At 45.1% G+C, this 15,887-nt stretch overlaps 1 protein-coding gene across 1 annotated transcript in view; it reads left to right on the top strand.

Annotated features, from left to right (window-relative positions):
* The window catches only part of Klhl3 (kelch like family member 3), a 115,070-nt gene that overhangs the window by 12,046 nt on the left and 87,137 nt on the right, over positions 1 to 15,887 (top strand). The window contains exon 3 of the mRNA XM_057787487.1: positions 10,157 to 10,282. Coding sequence (XP_057643470.1) covers positions 10,157 to 10,282 — 126 coding nt within the window. The remainder of the gene's footprint in view (positions 1 to 10,156; positions 10,283 to 15,887) is intronic.

Raw genomic sequence — 15,887 nt, 5'->3', positions numbered from 1 at the left:
GTCCTCTGGAAGAGTAGCAAGCACTCTTTGCCCTGAGTCATCTCCGCAGCTCTAGTTCTTGCCATTCTTGGGCTGCAGGACGTCAGTGTTGACTCACACATGTAAGCTGAGTAGCAAACAGGCTACTGTGTGTATTAATTGTCAGTCAGATCCCCAGGTATTTGCTCAAGTGTATTAATTCGGTGTGTTCTCAGTCTGTTGAAGCTCACGCAGCAAGTGGCACAGGTGACTCTTCCTTCTGAGTACATTCATGGTCGGTTACCTGATTTATTCTTGTTGGCTGTGGTTTCTGTCCCACCTGGTCCCACAGCTGTTTGTCCCAAAGAAACACACAGAGGTCTACATTAATCATAAACGGGTTGGCCTATTAGCTCAGGCTCCTTATTAATGCTTAAATCCTACATTAACCCATAATTCTTGTCTGTGTTAGCCATGTGGCTTGGTACCTTTTTCAGTGAGGCATTCTCATCTTGCTTCCTTTGTGTCTGGGTGATGACTGCAGACTGTCTTTCCTGTTCCCAGAATTCTCCTGTTTTCAGTGCCCCACCTCTACTTCCTGCCTGGCTACTGGCCAATTAGCATTTTATCAAACAAGTACAAGAAGCAAATCTTTACAGGGTAAAATCATTGTCCCACAGCATACTCTTTTTAAAAATTAATTAAAAAAAATGATCTTTTCTCATTTTACGTACCTATTCCAGTTCCCACTTTCTTCCCCTCTCGTTCCCCCACTCCATCTCCTGAACCACTCAGAGACAGTAAGGCTTCCCATGGGGAGTCAACAAAGTCTGACACATCATTTTGAGGCAGGACCAAGGCCCTCCCTAATAAATCTAGGCTGAGCAAGTTATCCCTCCATAAAGAATGGGTTTCAAAAGGACAGTTCATGCACTAGGGATAAATCCTGGTCCCACTGCCAATGGCCCCACAGTCTGCCCAAGCCACACAATTGTCACCCACATTCACAGGGCCTAGTTCAATCTCATGCAGGTTCTCCCACTATCAGTCTGGAGTCGGTGAGCTCCCACCAGCTCATGTCAGCGCTTTCAGTGGGTGTCCCTATCATGGTCTTGACCCCTTTGTTCATAATATTGCTCCTTCCTCTCTATGACCGGACTCTGGGAGCTTGACCCACTGTTTAGCTGTGGATCTCTGCATCTGCTTCCATCAGTTCCTGGATGAAGGTTCTATGATAATAAGCAAGGTAGTCATCAATCTGATTATCGGGAGAAGACCAGTTCAGGTACCCTCTCCACTATTGCTTAGGGTCTTAGCTGGGCTCATCTTTGTGGATTCCTGGGAATTTCCCTGTTGCCAGGTTTCACAATAGCTCTACAATGTCTCTCTCATCAAGATATCTCTTTCCTTGCTCTCCCTCTCTGTCCTTCCCCCATCTCAACCATCCTGTTCCCTCATGTTCTCCTCTTCCTTCCCCTTCTGCCCTCCCTTCTCCCCCTACCCCACAACCCCAATTTTTTCAGGAGCTCTTGTCTCTTTCCCCTTCCCAGGGTGATCCATGTATGTCTCTCTTAGGGTTTCCCTTGCTACTATCCTCCCTGAGTTCATGTATTATAGGCCTGTTATTCTTTGCTTTATGTCTAGTATCTACTTATGAGTGAGCACATACCATGTTTGTCTTTCTGGGTCTGGGTTACCTCACTCAGGATGTTGTTTTCTAGTTCCTTCCATTTGCCTGCAAATTTCAAGATGTCATTGTTTTTTACCACTGAGTAATACTCCATAGTGTAAATGTACCACATTTTTTTAAAATCCATTCTTTGGTTGAGGGGCTTCTAGGTTGTTTCCAGGTTCTGGCTATTAGGAATAATACTGCTATGAACATGACTGGGTAAATGTCCTTGTGATATGAGTGTGCATCCTTTGGGTATATACCCAAGAGTGGTATTGCTGGGTCTTGAGGTAGATTGATTCCCAATTTTCTGAGAAATCACCATACTGATTTCCAAAGTGACCATACAAATTTGTACTCCTACCAGCAACGGAGGCGTATTCCCCTTACTCCACATCCTCTCTAGCATAAGCTATCATTGGTGTTTTTGATCTTAGTTATTCTGACTGGTGTAAGATGGTATCTTAGAGTCATTTTGATTTGCATTTTCCTGATGGCTACGAATGTTGAGCAATTCCTTAAGTGTCTTTTGGCCATTGAGATTCTTCTGTTGAGAATTCTCTGTTTAGATCTGTAGTCCATTTTTAAATTGGATTATTTGGTATTTTAATGTCTAGTTTCTTGAGTTCTTTATATATTTGGAGATCAGTCCTCTGTCAGATATGGGTTTGATAAAGATCTTTACCCATTCTGTAGGCTGCTGTTTTGTCTTATTGACTATGTCCTTTGCCTCACAGAAGCTTCTCAGTTTCAGGAGGTCCCATTTATTAATTGTTTTTCTCAGTGTCTGTGCTACTGGTATTACATTTAGGAAGTGGTCTCCTGTGCCCATGCATTCAAAGCTGCTTTCCACTTTCTCTTCTATGAGGTTCAGTGTGGATGGATTTGTATTGAGGTCTTTGATCCTTTGGACTTGAGTTTTGTGCATGGGGATAGATATGGATCTATTTGCCTTATTCTACGTGTTGATATCCAGTCATGCCAGCATCATTAGTTGAAGATGCTTTCTTTTTTCCATTGTATAATTTTAGCTTCTTTATCAAAAATCAGGTGTTCATAGGTGTGTGGATTAATATCATGGTCTTCGATTCAATTTCATTGGTCCACCTATCTGTTTTTATGCCAATACCAAGTGATTTTCATTACTGTAGCTCTATAGTAGAACTTGAAGTTAGGGATGGTGATGCCTCCAAAAGTTCCTTTATTGTGTAGGATTTTTGGGGCTACCCTGCGTTTTTTGTCTTTCTATATGAAGTTGAATATTGTTCTTTTGAGGTCTGTGAAGAATTGTGTTGGGATTTTGATGGGGACTGCATTGAATCTATAGATTGCTTCTGGTAAGATTGCCATTTTTATTATTCTGATCCTATATATCCAAGAGCATGGGAGATCTTTCCATTTTCTGATATCTTCTTTAATTTCTTTCTTCAAAGACTTGAAGTTCTTATCATATAGATCTTTTATTTCTTTGGTTGGCATTACCTAAGATATTTTATATTATTTGTGGCTACAATAATATCAGATGTTTTTCTGATTTCTTTCTCAGCCCTCTTATCATATGTATATAGGAGGGCTACTGATGTTTTTGAGTTGATTTTGTATCCTGCCAAATTGCTGAAGGTATTTATCAGCTGTAGGAGTTCCCTGATAGAATTTTTGGGTCACTTACATATACTATCATATCATTTGCAAACAGTGAAAGTTTGACTTCTTCTTTTCCAATTTGTATCCCTTGATCTCCTTTTGTTGTCTTATTGCTCTGTCTTGAACTTCGAGTACTATATTGAATTGATATGGAAAGAGTAAACAGCCTTGCCTTGTTCCTGATTTTAGTGGAATCGCTTTGAGTGTCTCTTCATTTAGTGTGATGCTGACTGTTGGCTTTCTGTATATTGCTTTTATTTTAGATACATTCCTTGTATCCCTGATCTCTCCAAGACCTTTATCGTGAAGGGGTGTTGGGTTTTGCCAAAGGCTTTGTCAGCATCTAATGAGATGATCATATGTTTTTTAAAAAGTTTATTTATATGGTGAATTATATTGACAAATTTTCATATTTTGAGCCATCCTTGCATCTCTGGGATGAAGCCCACTTGATCATGATGGATGATTTTTTTTTTTTTTTTGATGCGTTCTTGGATTCGGTTTGCCAGTATTTTAGCATCAATGTTCATGAGGGAGATTGGTCTGTAATTCTCTTTCTTAGATGAGTCTTTGTGTGGTTTGGGTGTAAGAGTAACTGTAGCCTCATAAAAAGAGTTTGGCAATGTTTCTTCTGTGTCGTTGTTTTCTTTGTTCCTATTTTGTTGATTTCAGTCTTCAAATTGATCATGGAGAAATCTCACACTAGTGACTTAACAGCACACATGAAAGCTCTAGAACAAAAAGAAGCAGACTCATCCGGGGGTGGGCAGGGCACATTTGCACGTCATTGTCCTTTCAGGGAGGCCTCGTGCTAGTTACTGCTGTGTTGGACTTCATGGGCACTTCATATTGGAGGCCCCTTTGTAAACAGTGTGGCGTTAGCAGGCACATGGATGATTACTGGACCATTCTGGAAGGCTGGAAAGCAAAAGAGCAGTGACAGAGTCACCATAGAGGGTGTGTCGGTTCCCCCAACCCGCCCGTTTGGTTTATACCTTTTGCACAATTGTGAAGTGGAGCTAGCAGCTGTCCTGAGCTCTAACTTATGAGTTCCCTGCCTAGGACCTTCAGTGGTTCCTGGATTTGTTCCATATTAGCTCTTCTGATCCTGGCTTTTCCACACTAAAAATCTATATATCATCATTTTATTATATATGAAAGGTTATTTGGTAAAATGTAATATAAATATGATTTAAAAGACTAAATAAAAACAGAAGCGAATCCTCCTCTCTCCTCTGCTCCTTTCCCCTCTGCTCCCGCCCCCTCCTCTCTTCACCCCATCTCATCACTGTCCTCTCCTCTTCCCTTCCACTTTTGACCCGGGGTCTCTCTATCTAGTCCAGGCTGGCTTGGAACTCACTGTGTGGCCCAGGCTGACCTTGAACTCACAATCTTCTTGTAGTGGTACATGATGGGATTATGGACAATTGCCACCACACCCAACTTGGGAGTTTCCTTAACTCCATAAAATGCACGTAGTAAAATCCTGTAGTAAGCATATGCAATGGGAAACATTAGGACACCTTTGAAATCAGGACCATGGCAGGAATTCATGATTGCTCTCTCTTTGGCATTAGTTTATCATCTTAGCCAGCACAAAATTTCTTTCCGTAAGGAGATGCACAAAGATGATTAGAATTATGTATTCAAACTGGTTAAAAAAACTCAAGGGATAAAAATAAAAAAAAATAAAAAAAAAAACAAAAAAAAAACTCAAGGGACTGGAGAGATGGCTCAGTAATTAAAAGCCCTGGCTGCTCTTCTGGAGAATCTGGGTTTTGATTTCAACACCTTGTGTGTTGATTTACAAATATGTAAGTCCAGTTCTGGGTGATGAGACACCCTCTTCTGGTCTCCACAGGCATCAGGTACAAGCTTGCAGTACACAGATGTACATGCAGACAAAATGCCCTACCCATAAGCCTAAAATAATTTTAAAAAGTAGACACTAGGCTTAGTGGCACAGGCCCATTCTCCCAGCTACTCAGGAAGTTGAGGCAGGAGAATCATACATACAAACACACACAAATACACACACACATGCACGCACACATAGAGATGTAGATGATTATAATAAAGTAGTCCCACACTAGCTCAGAATGGAGGATAATAAAGGGTTATTTATTTAGAGGTATACTCAGATCAACAGTCCTCTGCATGAGCCAGGAATAGGACCCAAATCCAGCAGCCAAGAGAGGTCACGTACATCTGCATTTATAGTATAAGAGACCACGCCCAAGTGGGCTGGCATCTTAAAGGCTTTTGGCTGAAGGAGTTCCCACAATACATAGACAGACAGACAGAAAGACAGAGAGAGAGAATGGAAATATTATCTCTGGCATTATACACTAATAATATAAAGTTTATCTATAAATAACATTTAATTGAATCAATGGCAAATAATTTGATACAATGGGATCATTTGGTATGGATGCTGTCTAGAAAATCAATTTGTAAATGTAATTAATTTCATAAATTGCAACAATCAGCAAATATACTCTAAAAAGAACATTCTCTCTGTCTTTCTCTGTCCTTCCTTCCTTCCTTCCTTCCTTCCTTCCTTCCTTCCTTCCTTCCTTCCTTCCTTCTTTCTGAGACAAGGTTTCTCTGTATAGCCCTGGCTATCCTGCAACTCACTCTGTAGAGCAGGCTGGCCTTGAATTCTGAGATTCGCCTGCCTCTGCCTCCTGAGTACCAGGACTAAAGATGTGCACCACCACTACCCAGCTATAAGGGACAATTTCTATCATAAAATAATAAGAAAACTGCAATGTACTTAGGGCAAAATCGAGCATGATGTGTGTATAAGATCTTCAGATTGTCTTGCAGTCGGTTATGAGAGGCGATGTGAGTACCAGGGAATTCCAGGCCTCTGCAAGAGCAGTAAGCACTCTTAACCACCGAGCCGTCTCTCCAGGCCTCTGCAAGAGCAGTGAACACTCTTAACCACCGAGCCGTCTCTCCAGGCCTCTGCAAGAGCAGTAAGCACTCTTAACCACTGAGCCGTCTCTCCAGGCCTCTGCAAGAGCAGTAAGCACTCTTAACCACCGAGCCGTCTCTCCAGGCCTCTGCAAGAGCAGTAAACACTCTTAACCACTGAGCCGTCTCTCCAGGCCTCTGCAAGAGCAGTGAACACTCTTAACCACCGAGCCGTCTCTCCAGGCCTCTGCAAGAGCAGTGAGCACTCTTAACCACCGAGCCGTCTCTCCAGGCCTCTGCAAGAGCAGTAAGCACTCTTAACCACCGAGCCGTCTCTCCAGGCCTCTGCAAGAGCAGTGAGCACTCTTAACCACTGAGCCGTCTCTCCAGGCCTCTGCAAGAGCAGTGAGCACTCTTAACCACCGAGCCGTCTCTCCAGGCCTCTGCAAGAGCAGTGAGCACTCTTAACCACCGAGCCGTCTCTCCAGGCCTCTGCAAGAGCAGTGAGCACTCTTAACCACTGAGCCGTCTCTCCAGGCCATTGGTCCTTTTCAGTGTCGCTCATGCACCTGTGTATTGTGTTTCTAGTTATGGGGACTGGAATCCGCTTCTGGCCTCTGTTGGCTCCTGAATGCATGTAGTGCACATATGTACATTCAGGTACACACACATGCACATAATAAATAAATAAATAAATAAATAAATACATAAATAAATAACATTTAAAGGGCCTAGATAAACAGAAGATAGCCCATGTCCATGGGTAGGGAGAAATAACTTAAAAGAAATGTTGGTTCAACCTAAATTGACCTATAATGAGGTCTCTATCAAAGGCCTGCCAGGGTGTCCCCTGGAACTCGAGAAGCTGGTTTGTAGAAAGACTAGATGGGACATACAAGGTGATTTCTCAAGAGCAGCCAAAGGCTTGAGGACTTAGCCTGTCAGAAATCAGACATCATGAAGCTACAGAAATAATGTATTTGTGTAAACTGACCTTATGCAATTGGCTAGAGGGACAGAAATAGATCACTGTGTATGTGAAGTCTTGTGAACTACGGTGGCATGACAGGGAATGGAAAAAATAAGAATCAGAAAGTAAAACTCACTGGAAAATTTGAATTTCCTTTTGACATTGTGTTATAAAACTCAGTAGCTAATAGACGAAGAACTTACATATCAAAAGTAAAAGATTGCAATTTTACCTTCCTACCTTGGGATGCAAACTTTTTATCTTTGTGGGTGCTTCCTCTCTCTGGTCACATTTTCTGGCTTGATATTATAATATATATATTAGATATTAGATTATGTAATTATAATTATATATATTTTAATATATGTGTGTGCGCACGTGTGTAAAAAGAGACTGCTCATTCATTTCCCGACTACTCAGACCTGAATAATCACACAGAAACTATATTAATTACAACATTATTTGGCCTATTAGCTCAGGCTTCTTATTAACTAACTCTTACATCTTAAATCAACCCATTTCTATTAACCTGTGTACTGCCATGAGGCTGTGGCCACTGGTAAGTTTCCCTCATGTCTCTCTCCTTCAGCAGCTACACGACATCTCCTTGACTCTGCCTATTCTCTCTATGTCTCTGTTCAAATTTCCTGCCTGACTTTACTCTGCTAAGCCATTGGCTGAAACAGCTTTATTTATTAACCAATAAAAGCAACACATATACAGAAGGACCACCCACATCATTTGTGTGCATGCGTCCCTGTACCACATGCATGCCTGATACTGGCAGAGGCCAGAAGACATTGTCAGATCTCCTGGAACTGAAGTTATAGGCGACTGCCACAAGGGCTCAGGGACTCAAACCCCAGTCCTCTGAAGGAGCAGCCTTAACCATAGAGCCATTTCTCTAGTCTTTTGGAATTTTTTTAACCTGCTTGAATACATATTTCTAATCGTCTTTGTGTATCTCCATATTTATCTTCCTCTGTTGAGTTGATTTCCTTGTGCAATGACTCCAAACAGCCCCAGAGCTCATGGACAGGTTCAAGTGAAGGGAGGAGAGAGGTCAGGAAAGCCAGGAAGGTAGGAGCCAAAGGCAGGGGGTCAGGCAAGCCATGGGTCTGAGACTTAAGGTAGTGACAAGCACCAGCATGAACTCTAAGACTCCCAGGACTTTGGTAACCCTCGTATAAAGCATCTCTGTCTTCAGCAGTTTGCAGCAGCAGATGGAGGATGCTTGATGGGGGATGTCCTAAGGACCACCTTCAAGGTCATGTCCTAAGGACCACCTTCAAGGTCACGTCCTAAGGACCACCTTCAAGGTCACATCCTAAGGACCACCTTCAAGGTCACGCCTAAAAGGACCACCTTCAAGGTCACATCCTAAGGACCACCTTCAAGGTCTGGGGACCAGATAAACTGTAGGCTCCCAACTCTGCACAAAGGGGGAGTTTCTGTTTTCCCGCTCACAGAGTGGAGTCTGGCCTAAGCAGTTCCCTCCAAGGTTCTGGATTTGACTCTGGAGCTCCTATCTGAGGAGAGATCCTTCCCTTAGTCATCTTGCCAGTCCTCCTTCCTACTCCCAGGACATGGCAACATATTCAGAAATTTTCTACCTTGATTTTTGTGCAAGCAGTGTTGAGACAATGGGTTATTAGGTTGTGCCTGTTCACATAGGCCTTACAGTCTATGCTTTCCACAACTTCAGGCTCCTATCTCTCTTTTTAGAATTCTTACTTTACTTTGCTTTGTGCAGATGGGAATTTTTGTCTGCATGCATGTCTGTGTACTGTGCATGCTTGTGGAGGCCAGAAGAGGGCTCTGATCCTTTAGAACTGCAGTTACACACAGTTGTGAGCCACCATGGGGTGTTGGGAATCGAACTCAAGTCCTCTGGAAGAGCAGCCAGTGCTCTTAATGGCTGAGCCATCTTTCTAGTCACGCTGCCTATCCTTCAATAGAATTATGGTTTCCCAAAAGTTTTCACTTGTGAGTTCCTTTTCTCTAAACTGGAGCCATTGTGGGTTTTCTAGATTATAGGTGTGATCATTTGCTTCCGGTTTAACTCGTTCCTGCCCTCCCCTCGTTCAGGAGGACAATTCCCCCAACATTGCCTCCTGTGGCCTCGTTTCCCTGAACCATGGACGCTTTGAACACACTTGATCTTTTCCCCTTTGGTCATGCCTGCTGTTCCCATTGTCTGGGACGTTGTCTGCCTTTTTAAGTTCCTGACTTCCTTAAGTTCCGCTGCCAGGCCTTTACTTTTGGGAGGTGTTTTCTACCCTGGCATCACTGAATCAGTCCCTTGTGCTTCTGTAGTTCCTATGGAATTGTAATGCTTAAAATATGATGTTTGGGTGCTAGGAGCACTGGCTGCTCTTCCAGGGGTCCTGAGTTCAATTCCCAGCACCCACATGGTGGCTCACAGCCATCTGTAATAGGATCAGATTCCTTCTTCTTGTGTGCATGAAGACAGAGTACCCATATACATAAAATACATGAATAAATAAATCTTTAAAAAATATGATGCTTGACTGTTACTTGGTTTTCCCCCTCACTGAACTTGGAACTTTTTGTTGGGAGGGACTGGCCTTTGTTTACCATCGTGTTTCCCATGAACTGAAATATAATGCCTGTCGTATACTAGCCCCCATTAACTGCTAAGTGGACCCACGTCTCCATAGAGAGTGTTAGAATACTTATGCCGGCTCCTTTTCTAGGAGGGAGGAGGGCAGAGTGGAGGATAAAGACGTCTCACAAAGTCGCAGTGCCTGGTGGGAGAATGAGCAGGAGCCTGGCTTCCTCCAGAGAAAAGCGCCGTGTCCTGGAAGGTCCTGCAGAAATGGGGCAGTATTTCCTGCACTGCTGTCTTGGGTGAAGACAACAGGCTGATAGAGTCGTCCCTCATGGGTGGCTCACGTCCGTCGACTTGTGGGGGATGTCCAACTGTGCTTGCCAATACGTGACCTCTCTTTCCCTCCGTCTTCTGCTCACAGCGTCAAGCTGAGCCCTCAGTCCACGGTTCAGGCCCAGGCCCAGGATGATGAGGAGAGCCGGAGGACGGTCACTGTCAACCCTGCCCACATGGGAAAGGCCTTCAAGGTCATGAATGAGCTTCGAAGGTACTTTCCTACCCTCCCTGTGCCCTTTGAGATGGAACCCAAAGGGTGAGCTCCACTAGGGGCCGAGAACAGACATTGGGGCACACCACCTACTGGGTTTCAGCTTCATGGCCTGCTCTTGCTCTGCTCCCGCTTCAGATTCCGAGACTGAAGCCTCCCCTTTATAATATTCAATACCTACATTTCAGTGGTTAATCACAGGGGGCGTTCATCTGTGGGTAGAGCAGGTCTGCGGCTAAGCCTGGGAGCTGACATTGGGGTGACTGCGCACTGACACACAGGGCAGATGAGACAGCAGATGGCACACATTGTTTAGCTCCCTCCCTCTCGTCTCTCGGACGGAGTTCGGCTTGGGAAGGCCGCCACACCAGTGGCAGAATGTGCCTCTCCTGAAACGTATGTCTACTCTGTAAAGACGTGAGGTGAAAGTGCATCTAATCCCCCCAAGTTGGGTGGTGAGGTCAGGAGGGCTATTTGTAAGGCCAGTGTACATGTTTGGCAAGCATGTTGTGAGATGGGTTCTGGGCACTGAACGTGTTCTCTGGTACAAAGCCAATGGGGAGCATTTCCTCCTTTCTCAGCTACTGCCCAGGCCCTGGGAGGAGCGGGTGGGAGCCATGAGGTCAGGAGTTTGAAGAGTTATTGAAAAGAGCCTCTTAGAGCAAGTGTGCTCGGATGTAGGATGTACCAGGCCTGACAGCCACAGGTGCACACACTTATATTTGTTTTCTAAAGGGCGGAACAGAAACAAGCATGAAAATGAACTTTGGGCATGCAGGAAACACTTGAGCTGAGTGTTGAAGGTCAAGGAAAAGTTAAAGACACAAAGGGTGGTGGTAGGAAGGAGAACTCTAGGCAGAGAGAGCAGCACAGGGCTGAGGGAAGTGTGTGCCGCGTGGGGGACGGACCATATTTAAACAGACACTCTATTTGATTCCTTTAGGAAATCTTTTGAACTTTACTATCATTGTATGTGTGTGTGTACACATGTGTGTCACATCACGTGTCCGTATGTGTCTGTGTGCAGGAACGTGTTTGTACTACAGTGTGCATTTGTGTGTATATGTGTGTCTGTGCGTGGGTGTGCGGGTGTCACAGTGTGCATTTGGGAGGCAGAGGACAACTTTCAGCCAGTTCTCTCCTTTCCCCTTTAGCTGGGCTCGGGGATTGAACTCAGGTTGTCAGGATTACACAGCAAGCTCTGTAACCCAGTGAGCCACCTCGCCAGTCCTGAAGTTCTCATTCTCTGTTTGTTTTCTCAGTTCTCCTTTCTGCATGGCCAGTATTTAGCACATGCGCGTACATGCACGCGTGCGCGCGCACACACACATGCACACACACACACACACTCAGACTCACAAAATTAAATTAAGCAACACATGGCATATTGTTCAATTTGTTTAGGCCTCCCGCCAGATTCCCTGGAAAGTCTGGGAATGTAGGCGCTAGGATGGAGGCCATGCACATGGACCCAGATCTTCCATCCCTGAAGAATCTTTGCGGTGTTTCCTAGACACGGTTGGAGCTCCACGTTTAGCCCCTCAGGGCACACATTAAGTCAGTTGTCCAAGAGTGGGTTTTCTCCCCAGGCCTGAGTTTGCCTGTGCAGATTCTCCCTCCTCACCCCCGGCTATACACCCCTTCCTTTTAGATTTAGAAGTCACCCTGGTGTACCTGTTGGTTCCTGGATTTCACGTCTTTCTCCAAGAGCGTCTGCTTGACTTGGGTCTACCTCTGCCCAGGAGTCGTGCTGCTCCTTCGCCTTTTAGGGCTTGGCACTGCTGACGTCTGATGAATGCCAGCTCCTTCTAGACACTGTGGGGAAATGGAGTCTTGAACTCGAACTCAATTGGCCTTGAGAATGCACGTAGGCGTATTGAAGGCTCTGCTGTGGCTGACTAAAGATTCCCACACGTACTTGAGACTTAGACTCGTGTTAGCGTTTGGGAAAACATCAGTCTGAGAACCACAGTCCTTTGCTGAGGTTTAAATGAATACTCTCGTCCATCCTCTTTCTGCTTTGTTCAAATGGACCACATTCTGTTTATATTTGAAACTTTTAGTTTGGGTGTAGGGATGAGCTGCGCCTGCCCTCTGTCTCTGTCTTCCTTTCTGCGCTGTAGTTATTGCAGCAGAACGTCTAGAGAAGGTAGATGATCAAAAAACCACCAATAGAGGTGGCTCAGTGGTTTAGAGCACTGGCTGCTCTTGCAGAGGACTAGAGTTCAAATCCAAGCTCACAACCATTTGTAGTTCCAGTTTCAGGGGTCTGACACCCTCTTTTGGCTGCGACAGATACTCACTGCATACATACTGCACAGATGTACATCCAGCCAAAACACCCACATACATAAAATAAGAATAAAGGTTAAATGTTTTAAAAAGTCACATATAACTTTGTCAATGACCTATTGATAAAGCTTTGGGGAATCGTTTTCTCATTTTTGGCATACTTACAGATCTGACTTCTCTCATAGTCCTGTCATTGAACCATTGTCTCTAACATGAATCACGTGGATAGACGGCATCCCACTTTTGGCATATTACAGTAAAAGTCAGTCCCCTGCTGATGGATGTCACCATTCCTCATGCCGCATGGGAAAATGCACTCTCAGTGGTTGGCTTTCCATTGGAGTGTCCCTCTCACAAGCACAGACTTGGTTCCGGTACTGGTTCTAGCCCATACTAACCACATGGCCTTGGGCAATTTACTCTCCCTGATCTCCCTTTTGTCAGCCATGAAGGGCAGCTAATAACACCACTATTGCTACATTGTTAATGGTGGGTGAGTGACCCGCTCACTCTTGCTGGATTGCTAAGGGTTAGTAAGTGACGTGCTCAGAATAGTAATAGCTCACGTCTTGTGGTTATTAAATACGCATGCACCGTTGCAATTACTTCTATAGGATCAATTCCTGGAAAGAGTCGATCAACAGCCTGGAAGACCATGGCCACAAGGCCTTAGCTAGTGCTGAGGCCTGGCCCATCACCGTTCTGTCACGGTTAGCTTGACAACAGCAGCCACTGTGTTGGGTTGCAGATGATGGGCAGTGGGTAAGAGAATCAAAGCCTTGGCCCTCAGGGAGGCTTCTGTTCTTACAGTACTGAGAGGCAACATCAAGCCCTAAGGTATTCGAAGACCGTCTTTAAAAAGTAGGGTCGATGGGTAAGGCAGGCAGAAGGACCTGCATCACTGTGTTATAGATGGGGCCTGCATCCCCGTGCTATTGATCTGGGTGACTTTAATGGAACTTTAGTGGCAAGCTGATAGGCAGCCTTCAATCTGCTGAGGCAGCACTAATGTCTTCTCCGGAGTACCTAGGGGCCTGGGCTTGCATCTCCCATGGTCTCCGCGTTCCCCTCCCTCACTTTTGAACTATTTTAGTTCAAGTACACATGCTCTTTGCAATTTATGAATCACACAATTCCTGAGTTTCCTATTCTTTTTACTTCTGTGGTAGAGAAGGAGCTGTTGCCGTGGCAACCACTCAGCCTTGCCCCTCCTTTCCATTTCAGTGCATGGTTCTGACTGTGGTGTTTTTGGGTGGCAGAGCTCCGGTGGGGGACTCTGGCTCCTGAGCTAGAGCAGGTAGTGGAGACTAGTCCTTTCTGGAGATGCACATCCTGACCAGGCCTGAGAGAGGGGAGCAGGAAGCGTGGAGGCTCCAGCCTGTGTTTAGAATTCTCTCTCTCTGCTGAAGGTTGGTTGGCCTTGCTAAGGGTTGCGTCCTTTCAATGAGCTGTACCCCGGCCCCTTGGTGCTTTTCACCACCCTCTGCATGGCTACAGATTGTTCTAGGCCCTCTTGAAAAATGACTATTACTTGCGTGTGTGCATGTGTGTGTGGGTGCAAGCATGCATGTAAGGTGCACACGCATACGTGTGTATGTGCATTTAGAGCCAGAAGACAACTTCAGGTTGTCCTTCCTCAGGAGCCACTCAGCTCTTTTAAAGATAGGGTCCCAGTGACCTGGAATTCACCAGGAAGACCAAGCTAGCTGACCAGCGGGCTCCAGAGAGATTTGCTTGGGATTACAAATGTGTGTCCCCACACCTAGCTTTTTGCTTTTTTAATTTTGTGATGTGGGTTTGGGGGACTGAGGACCTGCTTGTAAGATAAATACTTTACCCACTAAGCCATCTTCCAGTTCTATTTTTGGGTTTTTGACTTTTGTAGCCCAGGCTAGACTCAAGTTTCTGGACCTCTTGCCTCCATCTCCAGAGTGCTGGGGTTCTGGGAGTGCCATGCCATGCCGCCCTGGTGGTTCATTCACGCTGCATGATCTTCACACAACACACACATGCTTGCTATGGCATGACCTTAGACAACACAATGCTTGCCATGGCATGGCCTTCACACAACCATGTTTACCATGGTATGACCTTCACATACACACATATGCTTGTTATGGCGTAACTTTCAAATGTACATACACTTGCCTTGGCATGCCCCCCACCCCAGTAAAACATGAAATGTAACAAGCTTGAAAAATGAGATGGAAAATGAAGAAGACACCTGACATCGACCTCAGGCCTCCACATGCATATGCACACATGTGTGTGCACCTGTACATGCATGTACATATATACAAACATGCACCCTCTCATAAGTTAATTGACCATAAACATCATAAAATACATTAAACAGTAGCAAAAGCCTGTTTTTATGGCCTTCTAACTCTTTTCTGTGGATCTGTACAGCTGCCTGAGCGACTGTTTCTGTGCTGTGATAAAATGCCCGGCAAGGGCAACGAAAGGACAACAGGTCTATTTGGGTTCAGTCTGAGGCTATGCCCATCAGTGTGTGTGGGGGGGTGTCGCAGCCCCAGGAACTTGAGGCAGATGGTTACATTGTATTCTCCGTCAAGAATGGGGAATCATGGATGATGGCGCTCAGCTTGTTTCCTCCTGTATATGTAGGCCAGAATCCCAGCCTAGGGAATGACACCGCTCATGGAGAACAGGTTTTTCCATCTCAGTTAACCTAACCAAGATAATCCTCCATAGGCGTGCCTACAGCCGTGTCCCAGGTCATCCTGGGCCTTTGACAATTGAGATACCATCACAGTGGCTGTTTTTATGTTAGTGTATTCTTTCGGGGGCTTGGTTCTTGCTCAGTATTTTTAGAGTCTCACTGTTTTACCTAAGTTGTCTCAAAACTGGGCAGCGCAGTGTTTTTCCCAGCTATGACAGTCAAGAAAACGGTGCAGGCTTGCTTGCTTGTGCTCTTGTGGCTACTTACGGCAGAGTCAGTGTTGTTCCTGTTGTAGAATGAGGTCCAATGGTCTTGGCTTCTTAGTTCCCAAAGGTCTTACCCATCCCAGAAGCCCCACCACCGGCCCTCCATTCCTTGTCTTTTCTGGCCCTAAGTGCCATCCAGTGATGAAGCCTGGGGATACTTCAGAGAAAACACTGTATTTAGTCTAGAGAACTGTATTCAGGGTTCAGCCTTCTGATTTGGGCATCTCTTCCCTTCTTTGAGTTTCAGAGGCCAGATGCTATCCAAGGCTAGGGAGAGCGTCTGCAGATCCTGTGGGCTCAGGCTTTATGGTTCTGTTTCTCTGAGAGAAACTTCAACAGTGCATTGGTATTGGTAATGACTAAG

This window comes from Chionomys nivalis, chromosome 13 (assembly GCF_950005125.1).
Source record: "Chionomys nivalis chromosome 13, mChiNiv1.1, whole genome shotgun sequence".
Classification (NCBI taxonomy): Eukaryota; Metazoa; Chordata; class Mammalia; order Rodentia; family Cricetidae; genus Chionomys; species Chionomys nivalis.
This window is presented reverse-complemented; position numbering and strand designations above follow the sequence as displayed.